The sequence below is a fragment of the Temnothorax longispinosus genome, unplaced genomic scaffold (genome assembly GCF_030848805.1).
Source record: "Temnothorax longispinosus isolate EJ_2023e unplaced genomic scaffold, Tlon_JGU_v1 HiC_scaffold_20, whole genome shotgun sequence".
NCBI lineage: Eukaryota > Metazoa > Arthropoda > Insecta > Hymenoptera > Formicidae > Temnothorax > Temnothorax longispinosus.
Genome location: NW_027270014.1, coordinates 369,627 through 386,583, shown reverse-complemented (window position 1 = coordinate 386,583; position 16,957 = coordinate 369,627). Strand labels below are relative to the sequence as shown.

General features: G+C 42.5%; 2 protein-coding genes across 2 annotated transcripts; both read left to right on the top strand.

Annotated features, from left to right (window-relative positions):
• Positions 1–5,358: 5,358 nt before the first annotated feature.
• On the top strand, positions 5,359–7,352 carry LOC139823873 (uncharacterized). The gene has a single exon (XM_071796354.1). It carries the CDS (start codon positions 6,213–6,215, stop codon positions 7,341–7,343), a length of 1,131 nt encoding a protein of 376 aa, XP_071652455.1. The 5' UTR covers positions 5,359–6,212; the 3' UTR covers positions 7,344–7,352.
• A 6,786-nt stretch (positions 7,353–14,138) lies between these two features.
• On the top strand, positions 14,139–16,496 carry LOC139823867 (uncharacterized). The gene is made up of 2 exons (XM_071796352.1): positions 14,139–15,721; positions 15,794–16,496. Exons 1-2 carry the CDS (start codon positions 15,081–15,083, stop codon positions 16,365–16,367), a joined length of 1,215 nt encoding a protein of 404 aa, XP_071652453.1. The 5' UTR covers positions 14,139–15,080; the 3' UTR covers positions 16,368–16,496.
• The last annotated feature ends 461 nt before the right edge of the window (positions 16,497–16,957 follow it).

Genomic DNA, 16,957 nt, shown 5'->3' with positions numbered 1-16,957 from the left:
CGAGATCTCTTCCAGTCAATCATCGGTGATAATTCGTCGATTTCTAACATTGAGCGGCTCCATTACCTCCGATCTTGCCTGCGAGGGCCCGCTGAAAAATTAGTGAGTTTATTAATGTTGACCGGAGACAATTACGACCGCGCGTGGGCCATTCTAAGCAAACATTTCGAGAATAAAAGGGAGTTGATACGCTCCAACTTCGCCACGTTTACCGCCGTGGCGAAGATGAAGGGAGAAACCGCTGACGAGCTGAGCCGCATCCATAACGCCGTCACAACCGCAGTCAATGCTCAGGAGAGCATCGGGAGGCCCATCGAGTCCCATGGAATGGACCTCTTTAACCACCTGGTTGTCGAGCTCTTCGACCAGCGTACTCGAGTGGAAATCATTCGTCTCCGACTCCGTCGATCCGCCGGAGCACGAGAAGCTCACGGACTTCATTTCAAAGCGTATCCTCACGCTAAACGCCGCGAAACCGAAAGCCGCCGCGAAAGCCCCCGATTCCACTCGGTCCGCGAAGACCGAAGTGCCAATCTTCGAAGAACTGCTTTACGTGTAAGGCTCGGCATCACACGATGCTTCATAAAGCCTACGTTCCCGCGCCGACGTCCGCCGAGGTCAGCGCGCTGTCCGCCGTGCGTTCCGCTGACGACCGCAAGGCGATCCTCCTCGCAACCGCGCGAGTGACCATCGCCGACCGCCATAAAAACCCTTATCCGGTGCGAGTCCTCATCGACCAAGGATCTGAGGTCTCCATTGTCGCCGAATCTCTCGTGCAGCGCTTGCACCTGCAACGATCTCGTTCCGCCGTGTCGATTTTCGAAATCGGGGGGTCGAAATCCGGGTCAACCCGCGGGAAGGTGACGGTGAGCCTTACGTCCGAGACGACCGGAGCCACGATTACCGTCGTCGCGTTCGTGCTGCCTCGCCTCTCTCTTTACCAAGGCTCGACGACGAAGAGCCCCGCTACGTGGCCCCATCTAAAAGGGTTGTCTCTGGCCGAAGCGCGGTTTTTGGCTGGGGACCTGGTCGAGCTACTTCTCGGAGCAGTATGCCTATTTCTCTAATTTTTTAACGACAATTTTACTAGCTAGGGATATCGTTATGCAGACTTAACGACACTATAACGAAAAGTGGTATTCTGTAATTCAGTGTAACGATAAATGTCGTTAAAGTTGTCGATAAAATATCGAACTTTGTCGTTAGATTATCGAGGGGTCTCGTACCCCTCGCTAAGCAATAGCGACAACATAACTAGACATAGCGACCAATAACTTTGAGTGGCTCCGAAGCTCCGAGTAAAGTGTATAGAAAGTGTGCGAGTAAATACAGTGTATTTTTTATATAATAAAAATATATCATTAAGGAAAGCTCGCAAGAAATAATATTACAGCAAAATTAAGTATGAAAATAATATGTATTAAAAATGTCTTAATATCTAAAATTAATCAAATAAAAAATAATTTTACATACATGGATTATCTATTACATTTTGTTCGGTAACATTATAATCTTTATTATATTCTCTTTTATTCCTACCTGTAAATAAATAAATATATATATATATAACAATTTAAACTTAAATAGAAAACATACACAATTTATTATTTTTTCTTTAATTATAGTGATGTAACATATTTACGTTTTCTGCTTGTCCCGTTCTGTATTGTATTTTCATTGTATTGTTCGCTTTCATCTTTACTTGTGACGGCTAAAAAATTGTACATATTTTCTTACGTTTAAAAAATTAAGAAAAAAAATTTATAACATAATATAATAATATAAATTAGGTTACCACAAAACGTGCGTCTTTCTTACTAATAATTTTTTAAAATAAAATTGTTTTTTTTAGCAGATTATAAGAAATGCATCAAAATTTCAATTTGATGCATTTCTTATAATCCGCGAGAAATTAAATCAAAATTGCTTCAATATCATGTGCCCTTGCACACAACTTTGTGACGAACCTTTTGTAGCAACCATTGTAAATTCGAGGATTTCTTTGTTTTATAAAATTTTCTGAAGGACTATCTCTCCTCGTTTCAATCGATCACTCTCGTCGCGGACCCTTCCCCTCGCAGGTCTTCTCTCACCAGATTCGACGCACCTTCGACGAGATAGATCCGAATGATCTCGCGGCGCGAGACGGTGTTTTACTGACACAATCCGAAAAAACCCCCTCGCTTCCGCAAAACAAAACGAAACTCGAGAAACGTCCAAAGGATTGGGCGCCTTGTCGGCGGGCAAAGAATTACGAAAGAACATAAACACGTAGTGTCTCCTCCCTCGTGAACGCGACTCGACGGTGGAGCGTGGATGATGGACTGTGGCGAATCGAGCACCTTTGTTATTTAACCTCGGGGTTGATTGTGTATCTTGAAATGAGGTGAAAATTACAAAAGTGACGAAATCTAGTAAAATCTGTTTACTTTTGTAATTTTCACCTCGTTTCTCAAACCGGGAAAAAATGTTTATATACAATTTTATCTAATTACATCATATTATATATAATCATATATAATAAGATCTGTTTATGTATTCATTTATATGCAATTATATCAAAATATTTATAACTTCTTATCAAATTATGCAAAGTTATATTAGAATTTTTTTCGAGTTGAGATACATCAAATTATATACAAAATTATATATAATTGCGCCAAATTAGATATAAATATATATATTTTTTTAATGTTTGATTGAAATAATAAATAATAAACTCGCCTAAAAATACCAATAATGTAATTTTATTTTTATATGTATGCGTACACATATATTTTATTGTTCACATAATAGAATTTATTAAATTTGGTGTGTTACAAATATAAAAAAAGATTATACATTATTATATATAATCATATATAAACTTTAAATTTGGATTATCCAATATGGCATTTGATAGGATTCGTTTCTCTTATTTAAAATTTGACGAACAGTAGTATAAAAACGGTATCAAGAGACACGGCACTGTCTCAAGCAGTGCCAAGTTATAATATATGGAATAAATCATTTCACTTTTGATTCTACATATTTACCACAAAAATGGATCCATTAAAGATTTGATCTAATTGTACCCAAAAATATATAATTATATCTAATCTGGTTACCCGGGGTTCGCCCGGGAGTCGTTTTTCTTTAAACTACTTTATTTATTCAGAAAATTATTAAAAGATGAGTATTATTATTAAAAAAATATTGTTCATTTATACTTAATATTTCTCGAAACATTTATTTAATTTTAAAACCAGTTTCCAACATTGTATTTACGCCAATTTTAAGATATTCGGTTTTTTTTTTTTTGTTGCAGGAGGAAAATGCCTAATGCATACCCTAGGGCCGGTCCCTAAGGTTATGCCGGACTTGCACCGGCTAAAAACCTCCCCCATCCCCCACCTTCGTGTTAATTATGATTGATTTATTATTCTAATGCTTTCTGATAAACAATATTTTTTGTTTTTTCTTCCGGTGCATAAATGTATAAATCTTTTGGCGTGCCTACTCTTGAGCAGGCAACATATAGTTGTCCATGGGAAAAACATGGACTTTCTAAATTAATACCTGCCACCTTTAGTGATTGTCCTTGTGCTTTATTTATAGTCATTGCAAATGCAAGTCGTACTGGATATTGCAATCGCTTAAAAATATAAGTAGAAAGGGCTGTAAGGGTCACAACGCGGATCACGGTGCGTTCAGATATAAATGTGATTTATTCCTCGAATTACAAAATTCCAAACGTTTCGGCTCCTGTTCGAGCCATCCTCAGTGGTATAATATTAATATCAAAAATATATATTCTCCCTTAACATGGTGAGTTTACTGTTTCAATTTGACAGAAACTTAGTGAGAGTAAAAGGTCCAAATCTGTAACGTAATTAAGAGTTACATCCTTGTCTTAAATTAAAATTCTAGAAAAACTCACCAGTTAGTCTGGAGAAAAAATACATCGCAGTCAAACCGAATAATAAGAAAATAAGGCAAAGAGAATGATCTGTGCAGAGCGATCTATAAGACGAGATCCCATCGGCACGACGCACAACGAAAGACTGATTCGGTAAACGCACGCAGATAAACGTCTTGTAACAAACTTGACAACGTGTAGGTCATAAAGTAATAAATAATATACGGTGGTCGACGATAAAAGTAGGTAAGCTACGGGCATTCCCGGCCATCTGTAGGGATCTGAAGGGGGGTGAGGGGCGGGGGGGACCGCGGGGGAGGGGGAGGGGGAAACCGCGGGCGCCGCGGAGGAGGGGGAGGGGGGAACCGCGTGTTTCGGGCGCCGCGGGGGAGGGAAAGGGGGGAACCGCGTTTTTCAGGCGTCGCGAGGGAGGGGGAGGGGGGAACCGCGTTTTTCAGGCGTCGCGAGAGAAGGGGAGGGGGGAACCGCGTTTTCCGGCGCCGCGGGGCGACCGCGTTTTCGCCGCGCCGCGGAGCGTTCGCGTTTTCGGGCGTCGCGGGGCGAGGAGACCCGCGTTCGCGTTTCGCCGCGCCGCGGAGTCCGCGTGACGTCACACGGCACGCTCGCGTTATCTCCCCCTCGTAGATGTTTCTCCTCCGTCCCCCATTCGTCTTCTCGTTCGCGCGGTCTCTTTCTCTCGCGCGCGGTCCCTCTCGCTTCCGGCCCCCGTTCGCGTTCTCGCTCGTGGCCCCGTTCGCGGTCTCTTTTCCTCGCGCGTTCTCGCTCGCGATCGCGTATTTTTTCTTCGCCAGCGATATTTAATCGTTCAGATCTTCGCGATATTTAATTTTTAATATTACATTTAAGTAAACAATAAACGAAGACAGCTTTATGACAGGAAATGGGATAAACGGTAAATGACGAGGAAAAACTTTTTAACCATATTATATGCATTTATTTATCATGTAGCGCATTATACACAATAGTATCCAAAGCGTAGACTAATAATTCGCAATCAATAATCGAATTTTTATCATAAACGTCACGCAAGATTGTAACTGCGTTACATTTATCAGTGATACAATTTTGACGTAAAATTGTTACAAACTTTTTGAATTTTTTACTTACGCCGTGAACATTTTGACATAGTTGAAAATACACATTCTCGACGCAATGTTCTAGTTCGAACAGGAAGAGTACAGTTGACGGTTTCATGTACAAGCTGGTGCCGCACGACGTCAATTTTACAATATCTGCGTCACGTATTTTAACAAGCTCCAGATCTCGAAAAGTTAGCGATGATGGTGCCGATGACTGCACGAGTCGCTGTATATCTGCACGTTTTTCGATGAGTGTCACCCACGTTGCATGTAGCAGAATTATCCGATTGCCTCGGTTATCGCCAATAAGTATATCCACAGAGGACATAGGTCCCGCGTTGATTCCAACATCCAAAAATATATACGCTGTTGATGTCAAGGCAAATCTCCTTCCCAAAATACGTGGCGTGTAGCGGGGTTTATCAAAACTAAAAAAATACAATTATATGTTTATAAAAGTTTTTTTTTGCACAAGTATATATAAAAATTAGCGGTACTTACTCATTGTGCTGTTTCTCGCACGTTTCGTCCTGAATCGGAACGTAGTAGTTCGCACCATGAGTGTTCATCGTATCTGGAGGCTGTTTGCGACGTACTCGAACCGTATCGAACTCTTGACTGTGCTCTAGAATCCTCATAGACCATTTATACATACCCAAAACTGCAAATCTTGCAAAAATAGCGCCAATGCACGGCTGCTGCATGGTGACCGCCACCACAATCCACATATACGTTAAATGTGATATCTTTGTCAAGAACATTCGTGATGAGATCACCTCATCGGGCATCAAATATGATTTCTTTTCAAGAGCATACGTGTCTCGCGATGATTTCATCGAACACGTGCAAAACTGCAAATTTTGCAATTTCGAATAAGTCAATGGAGCGTTATTGTTTTCAAGAACATGTCGCGACATGTCTCGCGATGATTTCATCGAACACATGCAAAACTGCAAATAGCGCCGATGTACGGCCGCTGCATTGATACAGATCAAATCACCAAAAGTCAATGGCGCGTTTTCGTGAACGTACGTGTCTCGCAATGATTTCATCGAACACGTGCAAAACTGCAAATTTTGCAAATAGCGCCGATGTACGGCTGCTGAGATGAAATTAGATATGATAAGCAAACGATGCATCATTAGTAGAATATAAAATGACGAATCTAGGGGATACGCTCAATAGTCGAGAACTGGAAGTCGTGAGTGCAACAAATGGCGTTAGCAAGAGGATCGTGCAATAACATGGAGCAAGAGTTGTTGGAGCAATCCACCCTGTTAAATTCGAGGGAAGACTTTGCCGCGTGGGAGCAACGATGCGACGAGTTTATCGAATCGTTGGAAGAACAAAGCCGAATTAAACGGCCACGATTATCAATCGATCAGTCATCGATCGGTCTCAAACAGTCATTGGTCGCTTGTATCGCAAGACTCGAAGGTTTGAAAGACTTGGTACGTCAACGTTTCGTACATGTGGGTGCGGGATACAGTGCGAGTGAGACAGGACTCAGATGGTGCGAGATAGATCCGGCTTTTGAAAGCCGTATATTGACTGGTGCGGTGATAAATTCCAAACACATCGACCCTCGTCAATTTCTCAAAAATGCGAGAGAAATTGTACTCGATCGTGTGCGGAACGTCATGCAACGACATGACAATGTAAAAATTAACACAGTGTTTAATGGTGAATTTGTTGCGGGTGACAAACGCGCGAATAAAAGTATCGCAACGAGAAACTATGAAGTCTTTCGTGAGTCTAATCTGCACGAGTGGTACAAGAGACACGTCATCGAGCCTACCTTAGCAAAGCTGGAGGAATTCCAGGAACGTGATAGCGGATGGGCGTTGTCGCGTATACTCAATTTAATGGTAAATGTGAACAAATACAATCCGTTGCACGCGGGGTGTATTGTGGAAATACCGCAAGAAATTAAAAAGAAGAACGCGGTGATAAACGTGCGATCAATAGACAATGCATGTTTCGCATGGTCAGTGGTGGCTGCTCTGTATCCAGTTGAGGAACACACATATCGGAAATCGTCGTATCCTCATTACACGTCGGTGCTAGATCTTACGGACATTGAGTTTCCAATGACGTTGGATCAAATTAAAAAATTTGAAAATCACAACAACATCTCCATCAACGTGTACAGCATCGAGAAAAAAAACAAGAAACTTACTATCTTGCCAATACGGGTTACTGACCGAAAGATGGACAGACATGTAAATCTGCTGTACGTGCATAACGACAACGTGGGACATTTTGCGTGGATCAAGAACCTATCCCGCCTCGTGAGCTCGCAAATCAACCGACACCATGGTCGGAAATACTTTTGCGATCGGTAAGTACCTATAGTTCTTTTAATAATATATAGAATATTTTGTGTATAAAAAAATTATAATATTTGCGTTTATTTTTTTTTGCAGATGTTTGCACTACTTCAGCTCCAACGAGAAATTGACTGCCCACACCGTCGACTGTCAGGAGATGAATGACTGCGCGATCAAGTTACCGAGCGATAACGACAAGTGGTTGGCTTTTAAAAATCACAACAGGAAGGAACGAGTTCCGTTTGTCGTATACGCCGACCTGGAGTGTACCCTGGAGAATATGGAAGCGGATCCGGCAACGTCCAGGTACACATATCAACATCATCGCGTGTTTAGCATAGGGTACTACGTGCGTTGCTCGTACGACGAGTCGTTATCTATGTATCGGTTTCGTCGCGATAAGGATTGCGTCGCGTGGTTCGCCGAGGAGCTAAGACGTTTAGCTCACGACGTAAAAACTATATTGTCCACTAATATACCCATGGCAGATTTCACGCGAGACGAGTGGGAAAAGTTTAACAGCGCAACGCACTGTCACGTGTGCGAAAAACCGTTCGAGCCAGACGACGTGCGAGTACGCGACCATTGTCACCTGACCGGTCGATACAGAGGTCCCGCGCATTCAAATTGTAACTTAAATTATAAAGATTCGCATTGCATTCCCATAGTGTTTCATAATTTATCGGGATACGATGCACATTTTATTATAACTGAAATAGCAACAGCATACGAAGGACATGTAGATTTACTCCCGATCACAAAAGAAAAATATATTTCGTTTACAAAAAACGTTCAAAGCACCGAAGATAAAGATAAGAAAACGTGCGTCAAATTGCGATTTATCGATTCGTACAAGTTTCTCACCGCTAGTCTCGACAAATTGGCATCTTATCTCAGCAAGGATAAACTGCGAATATTGCAACGCGAATTTTGTGAATTATCCGCAGAAAATTTTAATTTGCTGACACGAAAAGGCGTATTTCCATATGAATACATTGACTGCGTCGAAAAATTGGAGGACTTGTGTTTACCACCGCGCGACTCGTTTTACAGTTCATTGACAGGTGACACCGTATCCGAGAGCGATTACGCGCACGCCGTCGACGTCTGGCAGCGGTTCTCCATTCGAACGCTCGGTGATTACAGCGATTTATATCTCAAGACCGATGTCTTGCTGTTGGCCGATATCTTTGAAAATTTTCGCGATACTTGCGTCGCGAGTTATGGACTCGATCCGGCGTATTATTATACTCTACCGGGTTTTACGTGGGATGCTATGTTGAAGCATACATACATCAATTTCGAATTGCTCACCGACATTGACATGGTCATGTTTATCGAACGCGGTATACGCGGCGGTTTGAGTCAATGTTCAAACAGATACGCGCTGGCCAACAACAAGTACATGCAGTCGTACGATCCATCGAAACCGTCGTCGTACCTCATGTATTTTGATGTAAATAATTTATACGGCTGGGCAATGAGTCAACCATTGCCATACGCAGATTTTAAATGGGTCGACGACGTAACCGATTTTAATGTTATGGATGTCGCGTTGGATTCCCCGATAGGCTACATTCTCGAAGTCGACTTGGAGTATCCGCAACATCTTCACGACGCGCACACTGACCTACCGTTCTGTCCGACGCGCGATAAACCACCTGGCAAGCGGCAGGACAAGCTCCTCGCAACATTATACAATAAGAAACGTTATGTAATACATTATCGCAACCTGCAGCAGTGTACTCGTCACGGTCTCCGTATATCAAAAATTCACCGTATACTGAAATTCGCGCAATCTCCATGGCTTCGCGATTATATAGACCTCAATACGAAATTTAGAACGTTGGCCAACAATGATTTCGAGAAAAATTTATACAAATTGATGAACAATGCCGTGTTTGGCAAAACCATGGAGAATGTGCGCAATCACGTTGACGTGCGACTCGTGACTCATTGGGAGGGTAGATACGGCGCGGAGGCTATGATTGCGAAACCAAATTTTCATAGCCGAAGCGTCTTTTCGGAGAATTTAGTAGCAATAGAAATGCGAAAACTCGAGGTGAAGTTCGACAAACCAATCTATGTGGGTATGTGCATCCTCGATATATCCAAGACATGTTTGTACGAATTTCATCACGAGTACATGTTACCGTTGTATCGCGACAAGTGTAAAGTCACGTACACCGATACTGACAGTCTCATTTATCACATCGAGTGCGACGATGTGTATGATATCATGAAGCGTCACATTCATAGATTTGACACTAGCGATTATGTGATCGATAATACGTATGGTATCCCACTCGTCAATAAAAAAGTTCCGGGCTTAATGAAAGACGAAAATAACGGTGCGATAATGACCGAATTCGTCGGGCTTAGAGCAAAGATGTACGCCTTGCGAGTGGACGGTAAGAAAGATACAAAAAAGGCTAAAGGTGTTAAGAGTAACGTCGTAGCCAGGTCGATAACGTTCGACGATTACACGCGGTGTCTGCGCGACGAAATTGAAATGACGCGACAGCAAACCTGCATAAGATCCAAAAAACACGAGGTATACACCGTGTCCGAAACGAAAATAGCTCTAAGTCCGTACGATGATAAGCGATACATTATACCCGGTTCTACCGAAACGCTGCCATGGGGACATTATAAAATACCATTGTAAATATATTGTAAATACCATTGTAAATATATTGAAAATATATTGTAAATACCGCTGTAAATATATTGTAATTACATTTAGATATTTAGAAAAATAAATGACTCATATGTATATATGTATGTTTTTATACTGTAATAAATTTTTACAATACATTAATCTTGTGTATCCACGAATTGTATGAATTATCAAATCCTAACCACTTTACATAAACCTCATCCCCTCTTTTGCGTAAAACTTTTTCAACGAGATACACATCGGGATTAGCAACGCGATGTAACTCGTATTCGTAGAAGCCGCCGGCGACGGGTTTTCCACAGGAATCTTCCAACAGAAACGTCACAGGATTAGTTTTCTGCACTCCTACTACATCACACTATTGTCACATCGTTTGTTTATCATATCTAATTTTATCTCAGTAGCCGTACGGATGCGCCTGCCGAAAAATCTGCGATGTGCAGTTTTGCACGTGTGCGATGAAGTCACCGCGAGACACGTATGTTCTCGAAAACGATATCGCGCCATTGACTTTCGGTGATTTGATCTGTAAAACAGCTATTGAACCGCTATGAAACAGCTAAAAACAGCTAAAAACAGCTATCAAACAGCTATTGAACCGCTATGAAACAGCTAAAAACAGCTAAAAACAGCTATCAAACAGCTATTGAACCGCTATGAAACAGCTAAAAACAGCTAAAAACAGCTATTGAACCGCTATGAAACAGCTAAAAACAGCTAAAAACAGCTATGAAACAGCTATTGAACAGCTATTGAACCGCTATGAAACAGCTAAAAACAGCTAAAAACAGCTATCAAACAGCTATTGAACCGCTATGAAACAGCTAAAAACAGCTATCAAACAGCTCTTGAACAGCTATCAAACAACTAAAACAGCTCTTGAACCGCTATGAAACAGCTAAAAACAGCTATCAAACAGCTATTGAACCGTTATGAAACAGCTAAAAACAGCTATCAAACAGCTCTTGAACAGCTATGAAACAATTAAAACAGTTATCTGTATAACTGCGATCTGTTTAACTGATATTGAACCGCTATTGAATCGCTATCAAACTTCTTTTAAACAACTAAAAACAGCTAAAACCAGCCATCAAACAACTAAAAAACAGCTCTTGAACAGCTAAAACATCTATATTATACTACAAAGTATGTAGGAAAAGGAAATAAAACATTTATTTCGCTTAGCGGGTCACACCGGTCGCGATAACGAAATCCTGTCGATTATCGAGGAACTTCGCAAGGCTGGACTTATTATAAATTAAGTGGCGCGACAGCGAGTCATTCAATCAACATCGAAATGCCGATCAACAAGTTTGGTATATCGCTCGGAAGAGGCGGTGCGGAACCGTACTATCAATGGAGAGGATTAATCAGAAATTACGTGCGCGATCAAAGTCGGTGGCGACCATGCAAAGAGCGTTATATGGCTACGACGTTACTCTTAACACCTTTAGCCTTTTTTGTATCTTTCTTACCGTCCACTCGCAAGGCGTACATCTTTGCTCTAAGCCCGACGAATTCGGTCATTATCGCACCGTTATTTTCGTCTTTCATTAAGCCCGGAACTTTTTTATTGACGAGTGGGATACCATACGTATTATCAATCACATAATCGCTAGTGTCAAATCTATGAATGTGACGCTTCATGATATCATACACATCGTCGCACTCGATGTGATAAATGAGACTGTCAGTATCGGTGTACGTGACTTTACACTTGTCGCGATACAACGGTAACATGTACTCGTGATGAAATTCGTACAAACATGTCTTGGATATATCGAGGATGCACATACCCACATAGATTGGTTTGTCGAACTTCACCTCGAGTTTTCGCATTTCTATTGCTACTAAATTCTCCGAAAAGACGCTTCGGCTATGAAAATTTGGTTTCGCAATCATAGCCTCCGCGCCGTATCTACCCTCCCAATGAGTCACGAGTCGCACGTCAACGTGATTGCGCACATTCTCCATGGTTTTGCCAAACACGGCATTGTTCATCAATTTGTATAAATTTTTCTCGAAATCATTGTTGGCCAACGTTCTAAATTTCGTATTGAGGTCTATATAATCGCGAAGCCATGGAGATTGCGCGAATTTCAGTATACGGTGAATTTTTGATATACGGAGACCGTGACGAGTACACTGCTGCAGGTTGCGATAATGTATTACATAACGTTTCTTATTGTATAATGTTGCGAGGAGCTTGTCCTGCCGCTTGCCGGGTGGTTTATCGCGCGTCGGACAGAACGGTAGGTCAGTGTGCGCGTCGTGAAGATGTTGCGGATACTCCAAGTCGACTTCGAGAATGTAGCCTATCGGGGAATCCAACGCGACATCCATAACATTAAAATCGGTTACGTCGTCGACCCATTTAAAATCTGCGTATGGCAATGGTTGACTCATTGCCCAGCCGTATAAATTATTTACATCAAAATACATGAGGTACGACGACGGTTTCGATGGATCGTACGACTGCATGTACTTGTTGTTGGCCAGCGCGTATCTGTTTGAACATTGACTCAAACCGCCGCGTATACCGCGTTCGATAAACATGACCATGTCAATGTCGGTGAGCAATTCGAAATTGATGTGTGTATGCTTCAACATAGCATCCCACGTAAAACCCGGTAGAGTATAATAATACGCCGGATCGAGTCCATAACTCGCGACGCAAGTATCGCGAAAATTTTCAAAGATATCGGCCAACAGCAAGACATCGGTCTTGAGATATAAATCGCTGTAATCACCGAGCGTTCGAATGGAGAACCGCTGCCAGACGTCGACGGCGTGCGCGTAATCGCTCTCGGATACGGTGTCACCTGTCAATGAACTGTAAAACGAGTCGCGCGGTGGTAAACACAAGTCCTCCAATTTTTCGACGCAGTCAATGTATTCATATGGAAATACGCCTTTTCGTGTCAGCAAATTAAAATTTTCTGCGGATAATTCACAAAATTCGCGTTGCAATATTCGCAGTTTATCCTTGCTGAGATAAGATGCCAATTTGTCGAGACTAGCGGTGAGAAACTTGTACGAATCGATAAATCGCAATTTGACGCACGTTTTCTTATCTTTATCTTCGGTGCTTTGAACGTTTTTGTAAACGAAATATATTTTTCTTTTGTGATCGGGAGTAAATCTACATGTCCTTCGTATGCTGTTGCTATTTCAGTTATAATAAAATTTGCATTGTATCACGATAAATTATGAAACACTATGGGAATGCAATGCGAATCTTTATAATTTAAGTTACAATTTGAATGCGCGGGACCTCTGTATCGACCGGTCAGGTGACAATGGTCGCGTACTCGCACGTCGTCTGGCTCGAACGGTTCTTCGCACACGTGACAGTGCGTTGCGCTGTTAAACTTTTCCCACTCGTCTCGCGTGAAATCTGCCATGGGTATATTAGTGGACAATATAGTTTTTACGTCGTGAGCTAAACGTCTTAGCTCCTCGGCGAACCACGCGACGCAATCCTTATCGCGACGAAACCGATACATAGATAACGACTCGTCGTACGAGCAACGCACGTAGTACCCTATGCTAAACACGCGATGATGTTGATATGTGTACCTGGACGTTGCCGGATCCGCTTCCATATTCTCCAGGGTACACTCCAGGTCGGCGTATACGACAAACGGAACTCGTTCCTTCCTGTTGTGATTTTTAAAAGCCAACCACTTGTCGTTATCGCTCGGTAACTTGATCGCGCAGTCATTCATCTCCTGACAGTCGACGGTGTGGGCAGTCAATTTCTCGTTGGAGCTGAAGTAGTGCAAACATCTGCAAAAAAAAATAAACGCAAATATTATAAATTTTTTATACACAAAATATTCTATATATTATTAAAAGAACTATAGGTACTTACCGATCGCAAAAGTATTTCCGACCATGGTGTCGGTTGATTTGCGAGCTCACGAGGCGGGATAGGTTCTTGATCCACGCAAAATGTCCCACGTTGTCGTTATGCACGTACAGCAGATTTACATGTCTGTCCATCTTTCGGTCAGTAACCCGTATTGGCAAGATAGTAAGTTTCTTGTTTTTTTTCTCGATGCTGTACACGTTGATGGAGATGTTGTTGTGATTTTCAAATTTTTAATTTGATCCAACGTCATTGGAAACTCAATGTCCGTAAGATCTAGCACCGACGTGTAATGAGGATACGACGATTTCCGATATGTGTGTTCCTCAACTGGATACAGAGCAGCCACCACTGACCATGCGAAACATGCATTGTCTATTGATCGCACGTTTATCACCGCGTTCTTCTTTTTAATTTCTTGCGGTATTTCCACAATACACCCCGCGTGCAACGGATTGTATTTGTTCACATTTACCATTAAATTGAGTATACGCGACAACGCCCATCCGCTATCACGTTCCTGGAATTCCTCCAGCTTTGCTAAGGTAGGCTCGATGACGTGTCTCTTGTACCACTCGTGCAGATTAGACTCACGAAAGACTTCATAGTTTCTCGTTGCGATACTTTTATTCGCGCGTTTGTCACCCGCAACAAATTCACCATTAAACACTGTGTTAATTTTTACATTGTCATGTCGTTGCATGACGTTCCGCACACGATCGAGTACAATTTCTCTCGCATTTTTGAGAAATTGACGAGGGTCGATGTGTTTGGAATTTATCACCGCACCAGTCAATATACGGCTTTCAAAAGCCGGATCTATCTCGCACCATCTGAGTCCTGTCTCACTCGCACTGTATCCCGCACCCACATGTACGAAACGTTGACGTACCAAGTCTTTCAAACCTTCGAGTCTTGCGATACAAGCGACCAATAACTGTTTGAGACCGATCGATGACTGATCGATTGATAATCGTGGCCGTTTAATTCGGCTTTGTTCTTCCAACGATTCGATAAACTCGTCGCATCGTTGCTCCCACGCGGCAAAGTCTTCCCTCGAATTTAACAGGGTGGATTGCTCCAACAACTCTTGCTCCATGTTATTGCACGATCCTCTTGCTAACGCCATTTGTTGCACTCACGACTTCCAGTTCTCGACTATTGAGCGTATCCCCTAGATTCGTCATTTTATATTCTACTAATGATGCATCGTTTGCTTATCATATCTAATTTCATCTCAGCAGCCGTACATCGGCGCTATTTGCAAAATTTGCAGTTTTGCACGTGTTCGATGAAATCATTGCGAGACACGTACGTTCACGAAAACGCGCCATTGACTTTTGGTGATTTGATCTGTATCAATGCAGCGGCCGTACATCGGCGCTATTTGCAGTTTTGCATGTGTTCGATGAAATCATCGCGAGACATGTCGCGACATGTTCTTGAAAACAATAACGCTCCATTGACTTATTCGAAATTGCAAAATTTGCAGTTTTGCACGTGTTCGATGAAATCATCGCGAGACACGTATGCTCTTGAAAAGAAATCATATTTGATGCCCGATGAGGTGATCTCATCACGAATGTTCTTGACAAAGATATCACATTTAACGTATATGTGGATTGTGGTGGCGGTCACCATGCAGCAGCCGTGCATTGGCGCTATTTTTGCAAGATTTGCAGTTTTGGGTATGTATAAATGGTCTATGAGGATTCTAGAGCACAGTCAAGAGTTCGATACGGTTCGAGTACGTCGCAAACAGCCTCCAGATACGATGAACACTCATGGTGCGAACTACTACGTTCCGATTCAGGACGAAACGTGCGAGAAACAGCACAATGAGTAAGTACCGCTAATTTTATATATACTTGTGCAAAAAAAAACTTTTATAAACATATAATTGTATTTTTTTAGTTTTGATAAACCCCGCTACACGCCACGTATTTTGGGAAGGAGATTTGCCTTGACATCAACAGCGTATATATTTTTGGATGTTGGAATCAACGCGGGACCTATGTCCTCTGTGGATATACTTATTGGCGATAACCGAGGCAATCGGATAATTCTGCTACATGCAACGTGGGTGACACTCATCGAAAAACGTGCAGATATACAGCGACTCGTGCAGTCATCGGCACCATCATCGCTAACTTTTCGAGATCTGGAGCTTGTTAAAATACGTGACGCAGATATTGTAAAATTGACGTCGTGCGGCACCAGCTTGTACATGAAACCGTCAACTGTACTCTTCCTGTTCGAACTAGAACATTGCGTCAAGAATGTGTATTTTCAACTATGTCAAAATGTTCACGGCGTAAGTAAAAAATTCAAAAAGTTTGTAACAATTTTACGTCAAAATTGTATCACTGATAAATGTAACGCAGTTACAATCTTGCGTGACGTTTATGATAAAAATTCGATTATTGATTGCGAATTATTAGTCTACGCTTTGGATACTATTGTGTATAATGCGCTACATGATAAATAAATGCATATAATATGGTTAAAAAGTTTTTCCTCGTCATTTACCGTTTATCCCATTTCCTGTCATAAAGCTGTCTTCGTTTATTGTTTACTTAAATGTAATATTAAAAATTAAATATCGCGAAGATCTGAACAATTAAATATCGCTGGCGAAGAAAAAATACGCGATCGCGAGCGAGAACGCGCGAAGAAAAGAGACCGCGAACGGGGCCACGAGCGAGAACGCGAACGGGGGCCGGAAGCGAGAGGGACCGCGCGCGAGAGAAAGAGACCGCGCGAACGAGAAGACGAATGGGGGACGGAGGAGAAACATCTACGAGGGGGAGATAACGCGAGCGTGCCGTGTGACGTCACGCGGACTCCGCGGCGCGGCGAAACGCGAACGCGGGTCTCCTCGCCCCGCGACGCCCGAAAACGCGAACGCTCCGCGGCGCGGCGAAAACGCGGTCGCCCCGTGGCGCCGGAAAACGCGGTTCCTCCCTCCCCTTCCCTCGCGACGCCTGAAAAACGCGGTTCCCCCCTCCCCCTCCCTCGCGACGCCTGAAAAACGCGGTTCCCCCCTTTCCCTCCCGCGCGGCGCCCGAAACACGCGGT

Excerpts from the sequence above, each read along its gene's own strand:
- LOC139823873 (XM_071796354.1), top strand. The coding sequence starts at position 6,213 with ATGGCGTTAGCAAGAGGATCGTGCAATAACATGGAGCAAGAGTTGTTG.
- LOC139823867 (XM_071796352.1), top strand. The coding sequence starts at position 15,081 with ATGATGCATCGTTTGCTTATCATATCTAATTTCATCTCAGCAGCCGTA. Across the intron at positions 15,722-15,793 it reads TGCGAGAAACAGCACAATGA|TTTTGATAAACCCCGCTACA; the intron begins GTAAGTACCGCT and ends GTATTTTTTTAG.